The sequence below is a fragment of the Babylonia areolata genome, chromosome 12 (genome assembly GCF_041734735.1).
Source record: "Babylonia areolata isolate BAREFJ2019XMU chromosome 12, ASM4173473v1, whole genome shotgun sequence".
Taxonomy (NCBI): domain Eukaryota; kingdom Metazoa; phylum Mollusca; class Gastropoda; order Neogastropoda; family Buccinidae; genus Babylonia; species Babylonia areolata.
Genome location: NC_134887.1, coordinates 29,209,576 through 29,227,156, shown reverse-complemented (window position 1 = coordinate 29,227,156; position 17,581 = coordinate 29,209,576). Strand labels below are relative to the sequence as shown.

Sequence of the window (17,581 nt, the reverse complement as noted above, 5' to 3'; positions counted from 1 at the left end):
AACACTTACGCAAAACAACTTTTACTCCAAGTCGTATCAATGCAACTTTAGGACTGACTTGGCAGCTAGGTTTGCGATACTGAATCAGACGGTACAAGACAAAGTGTCTGTGCATGCGGAGCACTCCGAGATGCCTACGTGACTCTTAACAGCTTGTTTGACTGCTGAACGTTACTCGGCTAGCCTACGCCATAGCGTGTTTTTTGTTTTCCATTGTATCTCAGTCACGGAATCGACTCAATATGCAGCGCAAGTTGTCATCGTTTTTTTCGTCTAGTCGTGAAACTATTGCTCCAGAGCAATCTCCGGCTGATGCTTCTGAGCAGCTTGCGACTTCAACATCGTCGGCTTAAACCTTTGATTTAGTGTCATAGGTCTGACGCAATTCTGACTCTAACTTACGCGTTTTTTTGCCGACTTTGCGTAAGCTGCACGCGTTTTGAAAAAGTCTAGCGCGATCCCTGAAAGTGTCAATTTATTATCTTCTGTTTACGTTTTTCAAACACAGGACAGTGATTTTCCAGTGCCATTAATTTTTCACTAATCAACTGTGCAAGTAGTTTGCCTTGGTTTTGGTCTTCTGTTGCCATGTTACCCAGGTGGGTTAATCAAGACATCCCACCAATTAATAATTGTACCTGCCATGATTTTTTTCGATTATTAAATAAATGTAACAACAACAGCAACAATTTGTTCTTCAATTGAGTACTTGATTGCTTGTGGCTGTAACATGACGTATGTTAAAAATCAGCTTGAGCATGATCCAAAACTGAAAAAAAAAAAAATTACTACACGTGATCAGCAGTCAAAATGGCTTGCAGGTGGTTGCTCTGGTTGTGATCGGCTGAGCTTACTGTGTATAAAATTGTCGCAGTTTCATGGGAAAGTAGTGGTCGTACAGCTTAGCTGAGGGTTCCATTCAACTTAGCGCATCGAGGTGAGCCTAAGACACCCTTTGTTTTTTGTCTAAACAGTCCCCCTGAGTTTAGTATTCTATTGAACATTTGAACATTACCCCTAAAAGGCGTGGGAAGACAGGTAAACGCAGGACTTTTCAAGGAAATTGATACACAAAAAGACCGAAAATGATGTCGAAATGTTTAGTTGTAATGATTTAGAATCGTCTGCTTCAGTATTGATCGATTCAATGCAACAATGCTCCCCCAACAATGAAAACTTCAGTGCCACGCCCACTCGAAGTGAAGTAAAGCTTTAAAATTTATATGATTTAATGAAAGCAAGTAGTGATGAATCTAGCGACAGTACTGAAACAGATGATGAAACAGATTCAGTTGAAGATTGTACTGATCTGTCAGAAGTCTCACAGACACAGGGTTATAGATTGATCGATCTGGCCATTCTGAACCAAAACATAGAATCTCAGACTGTTTGCAAATTTTGTCAGAATAGTGTGCAGCTGACTGAAGTAATACGGGCAGGACTGGGCAGTGAATTTGCTTTTCATTGTGAAAACAATGCTTGTGTTAGACATCTTTACCCTCTTGTCCCCAAATTTCTGGAGGAAATTTTAAAATAAGTTCAGTGATTCGCCGTGCAGCATCTGCCATGCGCTGTATCGACTGTGACCTTGCGGAACTCCAAACCTTCTGTGGAGTCATGGATTTGCCTCCTCCTGTCAAAAGAAGTTCTCATATCAAAATTAACCAAACAATTGAAAAGGCTGCCAGTACTGTTCAGAAAAGAAGTATGCAAGCAGCTGCTGAATGTGAACATAATCTAGCAAAAGAAGAAGAAGAAACAGTGAAGAGGCAAGTTGATGTCTCTTTTGATGGTACATATATGACCCGCGGTCACACCTCAAAGATAGGGGTAGCTACATTGGTAGGGTATGACACAGGTAAAGTACTTGACACAGCTAGCAAAAGCAAGTCATGTAAGTCTTGTGATTAGTGGCTGAAACAAGACAAACATACTCAGAGGTTCAAGGACTGGCAAAGCCAAACATGATAGTGAGTGTACTTTGACACATGAAGGATCTTCAGGTGGTATGGAATCAGACTTAGCTGTAGACATTTTCTCCAGGTCTGTTGAGCAATACTATTTGAGGTACACTAATTTTGTTGGTGGCAGTCAGAGTCACACTTAAGATCAGTGTGAAGATGACCCATCTGCACCATATGGCCATAGTAAACAGATACATGAACTTGAAAAAAATAACACTGAGGATGGTGACAAAAACAAATTAAATCATGTCACTTATAGCCCAGCCGACAACAGAGGGGCCATTTCAGGGCTGAAAATGGGAATGATTTTCACACCACTGATGACACATACAGTCCAAACATTGATATCATGTGGAAACTGCCTTGGTTAAAAAAAAAAAAAAAAAAAAGAAAAAAGGTGCAACACGTAACTTTTCTTTTGGTTCCCCATGTTTGGTGCCTAACTTTGCCCGACACAGTAAGACTTCAGACAGGGAGGAAAGCCTTAATATCTAAGAGTTAGGGACAGGCAGAGAGTAGACTCCAACCAACAGATGAATTAAACACACAACCATCAGACTGTGATGAGAAGAAATAAATCCATAATGTACAATAACTAACAAGTTCCGAATAATAAAAATCAACTTTTGTATTCTTTGTCCAATTCAAATGACAGTTTTTCTGCCTGGCCCTTAACTTTCTTTGAGTAGTATATTATATGACAGGGCAAATATCTTCCTTCAGAATGCCTTCAGTGGCACAAATTTCACACAAACTGATGCCAGAACCTTTTTCTGGATCACCCAGTCAGGACATAAGAGGACTGGATCAAAAAGTTTGACCAATATGCGTCACTTCAAAATTGGAGTGACGAAAATATACGAGCTGTCCTCAGCCTGTTACTGAAAGGACAAGCTCAAATGTGGTTGGATAGCGTAGAAAGTGGCTCAGTTGTGCATGGTTCATACAGTGCGCTTCGTAACACACTGATTAGGAGGTTTCAACCGCATGAATCCACCAGGTGAATGTGATTGAAACAATTCCACCAACGCCGACAAATACCTCAGGAGTCGGTGGAGGATTTCTTAGCTGCCATGTCTCGACAGGGCCAGCAGCTAGGGAAAAATCCAAAAGAAACTATGGAGACCATAGTGAGTGCACTATTGCCCAGTATCTCCAAATTTGTTATGCTAAGGGCGCCCCAAACATTAGAACAAGCCTTAGACCTAGCAATCACAGCCTCAGTCTTTAATTCAGACCCAGGTTCACTGGTGCTTGTTTTGTGTGATTCTGTCACAGGAACTTCAAGTTATTTGGACATGTTTTCTGTGTGACCTGGCAAGTATTCTTGCTTGTCAGAGCACGCCATTTCTTCACCATCCCCTTTCGCATGCGCAGCCCGCTCCACGTGTTCCTGAAGCTGACCTCTACCACAGGCCCTCGCTTGATGTTCATTCCCCCCATTTGTCTTACACACGGGACCAGCTCCTGTCCGTGCCTCCTGCAGCACTTGACCCTTCTGTCATCGACGCCATCAGAGGTGTGGGTATAGGTTGCCACCTCCCACGTGTTCGCACTCATCGTGCAGGACGTCGCAAACAGAGGAAGATAGCTGTTGTGTGTGGTACTGGACTGTAACTTCCACTGACCATACTGTTAAATGCATCAACTTTAATAACCTTATTCGTGTACCTCTGTCCCGCTTTCCCTCCCACCGCTCAGCTCAAATTTCTCTACGTCTGTTCAACGCCCAGTCAGTTGGTCCTCGCCTCAAACGCTCAGCGATCAACGAACATCTGCTTTCAATCAGCCTCGACGTCCTGTGTATCAAAGAAACTTGGCTTTGCAGTACTGGGGATGAAGCTAAGTGTCGAGATCTCGCTCCCCCTGGCTACACTACCACCTCCTTCCCTCGTGTTACAACAACTTGCGGGGGAGGAATCGCCTTTGTTGTGTCAGACAGGCTGCTTCCACACACAATGTACACAACTGCCTTCCCCTTCAACCATGCCTCCTTTGAACTGGCCCAGCTTTCACTGTCGCTGCCACATTCCCACCTCAATGTGTTCTGCCTGTACCGTCCGCCACCAAACAAGAAAAATAAACTTTCTGATACGATGTTCATAGAACAGTTTCCGGACTTCTTAGAATACGCTAACAGTTTACCAGGCTCCCTACTTATTGTCGGTGACTTTAATTTTCATTTGATTCACCCCCACAGTTTTATACCTCTAAATTACTTGAAATTGTCAGTTTGTTCAATCTTAACCAGTCTGTAACCGAGCCTACACACAATCGTGGTCACATCGTCGATTGAGTGTTGCACAGAAATGAGGACTGCCTCCTGAAGTCTACCACCATTGATCACACCCTGCCCTCCGACCATCACAGTTTAACATGTCATCTGAACCTCACCAAACCTCCCAAGCCCCGTGTATACAGGGAGGTGCGCACACTGACCTCAATTGACTTAGACTTATTTAAAGCTGACCTGCTGACTGATACCCCTTTTGAACCCACTGCTGACCAGCTATCCACTGTCCTACGTGCTGTACTCGACAGGCACGCCCCGTCGACTGATCTCCAATCGTCCCCCGTCGCCTTGGTACAACACCGTGGGACCAGAACTATTGGAGGCCAAGTGGGAGAGGAGAGCTGAGAGGCACTGGCGTGCCACTAGTTTGACCATCAGTAGGGACATTTTTCAGACAGCCAGGAATAGTGTAACAAACATTGTTGACAGGGCAAAGTCAAAGTTCTACTCTTGTATCACAGCCAAACAGCTTTTCAATGCTACGAACAATCTACTAGGTAAAATGAAAAACACGCCTCTCCCTACAACATTTTCGGTGCAGGAACTCCCTTAAAAGTTTTCTGACTTCTTCACCGGCAAAATAGCATGCATTCGTGAGAAGCTTGACTCTGTTGTGTCTCCTTCACCTGTCAAGAACACATGTACAGTGGTCCTGTTTTACATTGTTTCCAACCGGTTACTGAAGATTTTGTGAAGAACGTGTGTCTGAGCGCTTGTCCGAAATCCTGTGAGCTTGACCCTGTCCCGTCTTCTTTGCTGGTTGAATGTATTTATGTTCTACTGCCACATATAACTCATGTCATCAATTCTTCCTTACTGTCTGGTTGTTTCCCTGAAAGCTTCAAATCTGCTGTTGTACGTTCACTCATCAAGAAACCATCTTTGATCATAACTGTTTGAAAAATTATCGACCTGTCTCTAACAAAACAGGCTACCATCGACTTCAGCTGCATGCGCCTCAGTACTGGGTTCTAGTGTGAAGAAGTTCAAGTCATTCCATTCAAAATCTAGGAAGCCGAGTGATTCGGGGGACAAAAGTGCAGACAGTTCAAGTGCAAGCACGAGAAGTGGATCGATAAATTTTGCGTCACCTCGCCTTCCAACAACGATCTGACACCTGAACGAAATTGCAAATCTGTTTGCTGCTTTGTCATGTCCAGAATGTGGGCAGTCTACCATACAGTTCAGCATCGAATGAAGAGATGAAAAGGGGGTTTGCTGTGTATTTAGAGGTTGTATGCACAAACTGTGACTCTCTTCTGGGCGCAAACTACACTTCATCAAGGATGCCAGGTGAGAGTGGTGTATTTGAAATCACCAGACGCACTGTCACTGCTAGTATCCTGTGTGGCTTTGGTGCCAGGAAGCTGAAAAAATTTTTCCGAGTACCTGGACCTCCATGGACTTAGTTCTGAGACGTTCAAAAGTCACTGTGAAGCCATTTATCAGCTTAATCCCAGACTGAAAGAGAACACCTCTTAGAGCATGCTGCCCAAGCTGTCAGGGAAGCACACAAGGTCTTGAATCCTGACTGTGAGTCAGCGGATGGTGTTATTGACATTGCAGTTAGTTATGATGGGACCTGGCACACCAGAGGTCACAATTCCAAGGTCGGGTTAGGGTGTGTTATTGATCTGCTTACTGGTATTTGCATTGATTACCATGTTATGAGCAAGTTTTGCCAAAAATGTGAAACCACAGGAAAAAGAATGCAAGAGTGTGGAGAGAACGCTTATCAGATTTGGTGGGAAGACCACAGGCAGGACAGCAAGAAGAATTTTGAAGGATACTCTGGCATGATGGAGGTCACTGGAGCAAAGGACATTTGGACCCGGTCAGTAGCAAAGCACAAGTTTTGCTACACCACTATGTTGTCAGATGGTGACTGCAAGACATACAATGAACTTGTTGCTTTGAACCCCTATCACACTGAGACTGTGTGATTCTGCCACAGGAACTTCAAGTTATTTGGACATGTTTTCTGTGTGACCTGGCAAGTATTCTTGCTTGTCAGAGCACGCCATTTCTTCACCATCCCCTTTCGCATGCGCAGCCCGCTCCACGTGTTCCTGAAGCTGACCTCTACCACAGGCCCTCGCTTGATGTTCATTCCCCCCATGTGTCTTACACACGGGACCAGCTCCTGTCCGTGCCTCATGCAGCACTTGACCCTTCTGTCATCGACGCCATCAGAGGTGTGGGTATAGGGTGCCACCTCCCACGTGTTCCCACTCATCGTGCAGGACGTCGCAAGCAGAGGAAGATAGCTGTTGTGTGTGGTACTGGACTGTAACTTCCACTGACCATACTGTTAAATGCATCAACTTTAATAACCTTATTCATGTACCTCTGTCCTGCTTTCCCTCCCACCGCTCAGCTCAAATTTCTCTACGTCTGTTCAACGCCCAGTCAGTTGGTCCTCGCCTCAAACGCTCAGCGATCAACGAACATCTGCTTTCAATCAGCCTCGACATCCTGTGTATCAAAGAAACTTGGCTTTGCAGTACTGGGGATGAAGCTAATTATCGAGATCTCGCTCCCCCTGGCTACACTACCACCTCCTTCCCTCGTGTTACAACAACTTGCGGGGGAGGAATCGCCTTTGTTGTGTCAGACAGGCTGCTTCCACACACAATGTACACAACTGCCTTCCCCTTCAACCATGCCTCCTTTGAACTGGCCCAGCTTTCACTGTCGCTGCCACATTCCCACCTCAATGTGTTCTGCCTGTACCGTCCGCCACCAAACAAGAAAAATAAACTTTCTGATACGATGTTCATAGAACAGTTTCCGGACTTCTTAGAATACGCTAACAGTTTACCAGGCTCCCTACTTATTGTCGGTGACTTTAATTTTCATTCTGATTCACCCCCACAGTTTTATACCTCTAAATTACTTGAAATTGTCAGTTTGTTCAATCTTAACCAGTCTGTAACCGAGCCTACACACAATCGTGGTCACATCGTCGATTGAGTGTTGCACAGAAATGAGGACTGCCTCCTGAAGTCTACCACCGTCGATCACACCCTGCCCTCCGACCATCACAGTTTAACATGTCATCTGAACCTCACCAAACCTCCCACGCCCCGTGTATACAGGGAGGTGCGCACACTGACCTCAATTGACTTAGACTTATTTAAAGCTGACCTGCTGACTGATACCCCTTTTGAACCCACTGCTGACCAGCTATCCACTGTCCTCGCTGTACTCGACAGGCACGCCCCGTCGACTATCTCCAATCGTCCCCCGTCGCCTTGGTACAACACCGTGGGACCAGAACTATTGGAGGCCAAGTGGGAGAGGAGAGCTGAGAGGCACTGGCGTGCCACTAGTTTGACCATCAGTAGGGACATTTTTCAGACAGCCAGGAATAGTGTAACAAACATTGTTGACAGGGCAAAGTCAAAGTTCTACTCTTCTAAAATCCTTGCATGTATCACAGCCAAACAGCTTTTCAACGCTACGAACAATCTACTAGGTAAAATGAAAAACACGCCTCTCCCTACAACATTTTCGGTGCAGGAACTCCCTCAAAAGTTTTCTGACTTCTTCACCGGCAAAATAGCATGCATTCGTGAGAAGCTTGACACTGTTGTGTCTCCTTCTTCACCCGTCAAGAACGCGTGTACAGTGGTCCTGTTTTACATTGTTTCCAACCGGTTACTGAAGATTTTGTGAAGAAAGTGTGTCTGAGCGCTTGTCCGAAATCCTGTGAGCTTGACCCTGTTCCATCTTCTTTGTTGGTTGAATGTATTTATGTTCTACTGCCACATATTACTCATGTCATCAATTCTTCCTTACTGTCTGGCTGTTTCTCTGAAAGCTTCAAATCTGCTGTTGTACGTTCACTCATCAAGAAACCATCTTTGATCATAACTGTTTGAAAAATTATCGACCTGTCTCTAACAAAACAGGCTACCATCGACTTCAGCTGCATGCGCCTCAGAAATGGGTTCTAGTGCGAAGAAGTTCAAGTCATTCCATTCAAAATCTAGGAAGCCGAGTGATTCAGGGGACAAAAGTAAGTGGATCGATAAATTTTGCGTCACCTCGCCTTCCAACAACGATCTGACACCTGAACGAAATTGCAAATCTGTTTGCTGCTTTGTCATGTCCAGAATGTGGGCAGTCTACCATACAGTTCAGCATCGAATGAAGAGATGAAAAGGGGGTTTGCTGTGTATTTAGAGGTTGTATGCACAAACTGTGACTCTCTTCTGGGCGCAAACTACACTTCATCAAGGATGCCAGGTGAGAGTGGTGCATTTGAAATCACGAGACACACTGTCACTGCTAGTATCCTGTATGGCTTTGGTGCCAGGAAGCTGAAAAAATTTTCTGAGTACCTGGACCTCCATGGGCTTAGTTCTGAGACGTTCAAAAGTCACTGTGAAGCCACTTATCAGCTTAATCCCAGACTGAAAGAGAACACCTCTTAGAGCATGCTGCCCAAGCTGTCAGGGAAGCACACAAGGTCTTGAATCCTGACTGTGAGTCAGCGGATGGTGTTATTGACATTGCAGTTAGTTATGATGGGACCTGGCACACCAGAGGTCACAATTCCAAGGTCAGGTTAGGGTGTGTTATTGATCTGCTTACTGGTATTTGCATTGATTACCATGTTATGAGCAAGTTTTGCCAAAAATGTGAAACCACAGGAAAAAGAATGCAAGAGTGTGGAGAGAACACTTATCAGATTTGGTGGGAAGACCACAGGCAGGACAGCAAGAAGAATTTTGAAGGATACTCTGGCATGATGGAGGTCACTGGAGCAAAGGACATTTGGACCCGGTCAGTAGCAAAGCACAAGTTTTGCTACACCACTATGTTGTCAGATGGTGACTGCAACAGTGCAAGACATACAATGAACTTGTGGCTTTGAACCCCTATGACACTGAGATCAGCAAAGAGGAGTGCATCAACCATGTCTCCAAAAGACTGGGAACTGCACTCAGGAACCAGGTTTCCGACAACAGCAAGCATGGGGTGACCCTTTGGGGCAGAGAATATGGCAAGCTGACACACATGACCATCAACAAACTGCAGGCTTACTACACCAAAGCCATCAGAAGCAATAAAACGGTGGAAAATACGGCACATGCAGTGTGGGCTTCAGTGATGCACTGTACCAGCAGAGTAGGGCTACGCCTGACAGGCAGCATAGTCCCAGCTCTCATTCTTTTGTCAGTTGTGTTGGAATGTGATTGTGCGTTGACGTGAAAGTTGTGTATGTGCTTTATGATGGAGTGGAGTATACACTGGTGCTTGTTTTGTGTGATTCTGCCACAGGAACTTCAAGTTATTTGGAAATGTTTTCTGTGTGACCTGGCAAGTATTCTTGCTTGTCAGAGCACGCCATTTCTTCACCATCCCCTTTCGCATGCGCAGCCCGCTCCACGTGTTCCTGAAGCTGACCTCTACCACAGGCCCTCGCTTGATGTTCATTCCCCCCATGTGTCTTACACACGGGACCAGCTCCTGTCCGTGCCTCCTGCACCTTCTGTCATCGACGCCATCAGAGGTGTGGGTATAGGTTGCCACCTCCCACGTGTTCGCACTCATCGTGCAGGACGTCACAGAGGAAGATAGCTGTTGTGTGTGGTACTGGACTGTAACTTCCACTGAACATACTGTTAAATGCATCAACTTTAATAACCTTATTCATGTACCTCTGTCCTCCTTTCCCTCCCACCACTCAGCTCAAATTTCTCTACGTCTGTTCAACGCCCAGTCAGTTGGTCCTCACCTCAAACGCTCAGCGATCAACGGACATCTGCTTTCAATCAGCCTCGACGTCCTGTGTATCAAAGAAACTTGGCTTTGCAGTACTGGGGATGAAGCTGAGTATCGAGATCTCGCTCCCCCTGGCTACACTGCCACCTCCTTCCCTCGTGTTAAAACAACTTGCGGGGGAAGAATCGCCTTCGTTGTGTCAGACAGACTGCTCCCACACACAACGTACCGTCTTCCCCTTCAACCATGCCTCCTTTGAACTGGCCCAGCTTTCACTGTCGCTGCCACATTCCCACCTCAATGTGTTCTGCCTGTACCGTCCGCCACCAAACAAGAAAAATAAACTTTCTGATACGATGTTCATAGAACAGTTTCCGGACTTCTTAGAATACGCTAACAGTTTACCAGGCTCCCTACTTATTGTCGGTGACTTTAATTTTCATTTTGATTCACCCCCATAGTTTTATACCTCTAAATTACTTGAAATTGTCAGTTTGTTCAATCTTAACCAGTCTGTAACCGAGCCTACACACAATCGTGGTCACATCGTCGATTGAGTGTTGCACAGAAATGAGGACTGCCTCCTGAAGTCTACCACCGTCTATCACACCCTGCCCTCCGACCATCACAGTGTAACGTGTCATCTGAACCTCACCAAACCTCCCACGCCCCGTGTGTACAGGGAGGTGCGCACACTGACCTCAATTGACTTAGACTTATTTAAAGCTGACCTGCTGACTGATACCCCTTTTGAACCCACTGCTGACCAGCTATCCACTGTCCTACGTGCTGTACTCGACAGGCACGCCCCGTCGACTGATCTCCAATCGTCCCCCGTCGCCTTGGTACAACACCGTGGGACCAGAACTATTGGAGGCCAAGCGGGAGAGGAGAGCTGAGAGGCACTGGCGTGCCACTAGTTTGACCATCAGTAGGGACATTTTTCAGACAGCCAGGAATAGTGTAACAAACATTGTTGACAGGGCAAAGTCAGAGTTCTACTCTTCTAAAATCCTTGCATGCACCACAGCCAAACAGCTTTTCAACGCTACCAACAATCTACTAGGTAAAATGAAAAACACGCCTCTCCCTACAACATTTTCGGTGCAGGAACTCCCTCAAAAGTTTTCTGACTTCTTCACCGGCAAAATAGCATGCATTCGTAAGAAGCTTGACTCTGTTGTGTCTCCCTTCTTCACCCGTTCAAGAATGCGTGTACAGTGGTCCTGTTTCACATTGTTTCCAACCAGTTACTGAAGATTTTGTGAAGAAAGTGTGTCTGAGCGCTTGTCCGAAATCCTGTGAGCTTGACCCTGTCCCATCTTCTTTGTTGGTTGAATGTATTGATGTTCTACTGCCACATATTACTCATGTCATCAATTCTTCCTTACTGTCTGGTTGTTTCCCTGAAAGCTTCAAATCTGCTGTTGTACGTTCACTCATCAAGAAACCATCTTTGGATCATAACTGTTTGAAAAATTATCAACCTGTCTCTAACAAAACAGGCTACCATCGACTTCAGCTGCATGCGCCTCAGAAATGGGTTCTAGTGCGAAGAAGTTCAAGTCATTCCATTCAAAATCTAGGAAGCCGAGTGATTCAGGGGACAAAAGTGCAGACAGTTCGAGTGCAAACACGAGAAGTGGATCGATAAATTTTGCGTCACCTCGCCTTCCAACAACGATCTGACACCTGAACGAAATTGCAAATCTGTTTGCTGCTTTGTCATGTCCAGAATGTGGGCAGTCTACCATACAGTTCAGCATCGAATGAAGAGATGAAAAGGGGGTTTGCTGTGTATTTAGAGGTTGTATGCACAAACTGTGACTCTCTTCTGGGCGCAAACTACACTTCATCAAGGATGCCAGGTGAGAGTGGTGCATTTGAAATCACCAGACGCACTGTCACTGCTAGTATCCTGTGTGGCTTTGGTGCCAGGAAGCTGAAAAAATTTTCTGAGTACCTGGACCTCCATGGGCTTAGTTCTGAGACGTTCAAAAGTCACTGTGAAGCCATTTATCAGTTTACTCCCAGACTGAAAGAGAACACCTCTTAGAGCATGCTGCCCAAGCTGTCAGGGAAGCACACAAGGTCTTGAATCCTGTGAGTCAGTGGATGGTATTATTGACATTGCAGTTAGTTATGATGGGACCTGGCACACCAGAGGTCACAATTCAAAGGTTGGGATAGGGTGTGTTATTGATCTGCTTACTGGTATTTGCATTGATTACCATGTTATGAGCAAGTTTTGCCAAAAATGTGAAACCACAGGAAAAAGAATGCAAGAGTGTGGAGAGAACGTTTATCAGATTTGGTGGGAAGACTACAGGCAGGACAGCAAGAAGAATTTTGAAGGATACTCTGGCATGATGGAGGTCACTGGAGCAAAGGACATTTGGACCCGGTCAGTAGCAAAGCACAAGTTTTGCTACACCACTATGTTGTCAGATGGTGACTGCAACAGTGCAAGACATACAATGAACTTGTGGCTTTGAACCCCTATAACACTGAGATCAGCAAAGAGGAGTGCATCAACCATGTCTCCAAAAGACTGGGAACTGCAGTCAGGAACCAGGTTTCCGACAACAGCAAGCATGGGGTGACCCTTTGGGGCAGAGGATACGGCAAGCTGACACACATATCCATCAACAAACTGCAGGCTTACTATACCAAAGCCATCAGAAGCAATAAAACAGTGGAAAATACGGCACGTGCAGTGTGGGCTTCAGTGATGCACTGTACCTCAACTGATGCAGCACCTCACCATACTTTTTGCCCTCAAGGAAGACAGTCATGGTGCTTCTTCAACTGAGCCAGAGCTCGTGGTCAGCCAGCTCCACGACACCAGGGCAACATGAACACTTACATCTCAAAAGAGATTTTCTGCAAGCTGGAGCCAGTCTACAGAAAGTTAGCAGATCCAGATCTGCTCAGAAGACGCATCCGTGGCAAGACACAGAATGCCAGTGAAAGCAGTCATGGTGTCATCTGGAGTAGATACCCCAAACACACTTTCGCTTCTCTCGACAAGGTTGAGGCAACAATGTTGCTGTCTGTTGGCAAGTTCAACATGGGGTCCACAGCAAGCCACAATTTTATGACTGCTCAAGGTCCTCTTGTTGGAGATAACACCACAAGACTTGGACAGCAGCGGGACAGATCAAGGTTGGCTCACAGTCATCACAGCCAAGAACAGAAGCAGCTCCGTCGCAGAGAGAAAGTACGTCAGGCTACAGAAATGGAGAGGAGGAAGAATCTTCTGGCAGAAAATGGCCCAGCTTATGTCCCAGGAGGCTTCTAGGCCTGGTGGGGGCTTCCAGGACTGGTGGATACAACACTAACTGGGTGTGTAGACTCTCAAATCTCATACATCCATGTTTACAGTGTGCAGGAACCCTCCTGTTGCCGAGACTCCTCGTCCTTGTCAGAGAAGGGCACACTTTCTACCAGTTGGAGTCGCTAAATTGATTCTATTTTGGCGCCGCATTTAGACATTATGGAAAGTTATATAATAATGACGTCGACACTTGAACACACACCTCTGAAATACGCCTGACCCCCATAGCATTCGCAACACTACCAATCCACCTTGGACATCTTGGAAAGTTATGCAATGATGATGTTGACATGTACACACACCAAACCCACCTTGGACATCACGGAAAGTAATATAATAATGACACAGATACGCAGACACACTACCAATCCCATCTTGCTCCAACTCAACACCATTCTTTTGTAGTTTCAAAACTGTAACACTTCAGCGTTTCAAAGAGCAACAAATACAACCAAGGATATACAAGCAACATTCGAACTCACTGCACAGATGTTTGGTCACTCGAAGCCAACACCAGTTTCCAATTCTAGATTGAAACGCACTACACTACCATTTGTGAGCGATTCAGCCAATTCACTATTCCGTGTCGCCATATCTTCGGATGTCAAGAAGCTTCAGCAGCCTGTGTCCAGATGATATAAAATCCAGCTCTCATCATTCAGCTGGATCCGTTGCTTTTCTAAACAAAGTATCGTCATGCATGGACTTCTAATCACAGGATGGATAATTTGATAGGATCAGCCATGTCCATGCATTCATGCATGGAAAACATCACTGAGGTACTAGAACAAGAAGACATCGCCAACCAACGCACACAACGCACAGTTCTGTCTTGTCCCCGTAGTGTTCTCTAAATTACAACAGATTAAGCCGTGGTTATACTGAACCGTGCCAAACGCGCCGCACGTTTTGCGGCGCAAATTGCGCGTTCGGTTTCAGGAAAATCCTTCTCTGGGCTTACTGGGAACGGGTGAAAGTGGTTATGCTGAGCCGTCTTGGACCCGTAAATTTTACGCCGCGTTTTGCACGGTCGTGCGAACCGAGCGCACGCGGCCGCACGGGTGAAAAGGGACAAAACTCGTGCTTGATTTTTTGGATAAATAACGACACTTCCTTTCCAACATGGACAACGAGAGGTTGATCGCTGCAGTGAGGATTCGAACTTTCATCTATAACAAAGACGACAAGAACCACTCAAACCGAGACATGCTGTTGGCTGCTTGGAACAATATCGCACAGGAAATGGGAAACAATGGTAAGTAAGAAACTGGGGTCTAATTCATGGATCGAGACTATAATAGTCCCGGACAATGACGAAGTCTGAGACTTCATAGTCCAAGACTAAGGCAAGTCCGGGTCTACGAGAAGTAAGCTATTCATACAGTCAGACTTCACCTCTGACAACGAAGTCGCGGACTACGTGTGCGAAGTCTCAGACTACAGAGGTCAAGCTATTTTTAACTGGGGAAAGTAGTTTCGTTTCACGAAGATGGGTTTCTTTTTCCACTGCGCATGCCAAGTAGCACAGAAGTATTCATTTCCGCTTCGTGTTTGTTTTGATCAACTTTCATCAACCTTTCGACACATTCGGCTATGGAATCTGCTAAAAGGGTAAAGAAACCGAATTTTTCGGATGAAGAGACTGCACTGATGCTGGAGGAAATTTCAACGGAGGCAGCTTGCCTGTTGTCGGCCTTTCAGACCGGTGTGACGGTGAAGAAAAAAAAAGAGATTTGGGACAGAATAACCGATAAAGTGAACGCCATAGGAGGGAACGGGAGAACGCAGGAGCAAATAAAAAAGAAGTGGAAAGACTTGAAAAGTTCGGTCCTCCGAAAAAAACAAGAGGCATCACGAACAGGGGGAGGTGCGCCCACACCATCAATCCCTTTTGAGGACATTGTGATGGGCATCCTGGGCTCAAACACCAACCTGACTAGTGGCATTTCACAAGGTAAGGTAGCTTTGCTTACTCAGTGTGTTTTTGTCTGAAAGAGTGTGAAGCCATAAGTGTTAATACACACTAATCTAAGGCAAATACCCTTGCACTGACATAACAGTGGTTTGTCAATCAGCTGTGTCATCAATTGACCAACTGCATGCTGAAGGCATTTAGTAACAAAACAGAAACATATATAATATTGTCTTTTCTGATTGTGTGCGTCTATCCTATGTTGTGGAACATAAGTTGCATGGATGGGTAGGGGGTGGTGTGTGTGTGTGTGTGTGTGTGTGTGTGTGTGTGTGTGTGTGTGTGTGTGTGTGTGTGTGTGTAGCCTGTTGACTGGTTGTGATAATCTGACAGTGGATTTGACATCATAACATGATTCAGTTACATTGAAAGAAATAACCTTGCTATTACAAAAAAAATAATAAGAAAAGAAAAGAAAGGAGAGCAACCAAGCAACCAAACAAAAATCAAATCCGCAAACCCAACATATTGTATATTGTAGTGTTTTCTTTATTTTTTTTTAACCTTTCTCAGGGTTCGCGTTAACTGGCAATTACCAGTAAATTACTGGTTATAAAGAGGAAATACTGGAAATTTTTTAGCTGTCAGTCCCAGGGACTGGTTTTAATTTGCTGCAACTGGTTAGAGATTAATGGGGGGGGGGGTGGGGGGGGGGAAATAAATAAATAAAAAATAAAAAGGCTGAAAAACAAAAGAAAGAAAAAGTTGATCGTTCATAAGGCTTCAGCACTTTAATTGCCTTATCTTTCAACCAGCCCTCTCCCCTCTCCACCACCCTCCTGCCTCTTCGCACACATGCAGATTGTCACGTAGGCCTAGCCATCAGTAATTGATGAAGGTACAGAGCAGAATAGCGACTGTCCCATAATAAAAGCTGTACAGATGCGCTTTACTGCCTGTTATTCGCAACTTCTCCCAGACGTCTGTCTGTCTGGGTCGTCGCTTGTGATGCTAGGCTAAGTCGCGTCATTACAATTTTCAAACTGGATGCAGCAGAGCCAGTACTTATTCACGCGCCTATTCATTGAATGATCAGTGGGATCACAATGGCAGAAAAGAACCAGCAGTCGATTTTTTCATTTTTTTCACGAAGTGGAAGAAGTGATTCAGACAGGCAGCCCGAAAGAAGCGCAGGTTCAGGCAGTTCAGACCGACCACAGACTTCGAGTGACAATACTCCAATCAGCTCCACCAGCACAGAAGATAGGCCTAGCACCAGCACTAGCAAAAGAATTAAATGCAAGCATGATAAATTCAGAGAATCATGGCTGAAAGATTTCAGATGGCTGGAGGTTGATGCAAGTGATGAAATGACAATGTACTGTAAAGTGTGCATCAAAACCAAACAGAAAAATGGTTTAACTAGGGGATCACGAAATTTCCAGTATTCTACCCTGGCAGACCATGCAAAGAGTGTATCTCATAAGGCAGCAGTAGCAACAGACACAAAACAAGCCTCCATGGTCCCACACTCTGAAGCAGCCCGTGCTGATGAAAAAGAATGTGTGAAAGCGCAGTTACGAACTGTGTTATGCATGTCAAAACGCAATATCGCTGCCAATAATTTTGGAGCACTGATTGAACTTCAGGAGGTGAATGGAGTACAGTCACTGAAGTCAGGGCCGGTCTACACGCACCACTCTTCAGTGTCACAGATGGAACAGTGTTTGGATGATATTACCAAGCAGGAAATCAGAGAAAAACTCGAGAAAAGTGATTCTGTGGGCATCATCATAGACGAAACTTTGAACTGTACTTTGGACAAGAAGCTAATCATGTTTGCTCGCATTGAGAACAACGGTGTTGTTGAGACACTTTTCTTAGGCAACTACACCATCGAAAGGGGAACATCAGAATGTGTTTTTGACATGTTGGTCGAAGTGCTTCAAGAATGGTCGATCACAGATAGGCAGCTGGCCGGATTGGGGTCGGATGGTGCGTCCGTTATGACAGGCCGACTGAATGGTGTGGGCGTTCGACTGAAGGCCCGTCAACCTGCTCTAGTACACATTCACTGTGCCGCTCACCGTGTAGCGCTGGCGACAAAGGATGCTACAGAAAATGTGCAATCCATATCGGACTACAGACTTTGTTTGCAGCAGATCTTCAAATTGTACAAGGCTTCGGGTGACAGAACCCATCGTTTGAAAGAGATCTGTGATGCCCTAGATTCGGTGGAGTATCTATGCTTGAAGCATCCAATCAGTGTGCGCTGGCTAAGTCTGGGGAAAGCTGTCACAGCTGTCAGGAGTGTGTACCCAGCACTGACACTGGAAGATTGA

The 17,581-nt window shown here is 45.4% G+C and overlaps 1 protein-coding gene across 1 annotated transcript; it reads left to right on the top strand.

Annotated features, from left to right (window-relative positions):
• Positions 1-14,449: 14,449 nt before the first annotated feature.
• On the top strand, positions 14,450-17,581 carry LOC143287884 (uncharacterized protein C17orf113-like). Its single transcript, XM_076596124.1, has 2 exons — positions 14,450-14,582; positions 16,782-17,581. The coding sequence occupies exons 1-2, from the start codon at positions 14,450-14,452 to the stop codon at positions 17,579-17,581; spliced, it is 933 nt and encodes a 310-aa protein (XP_076452239.1).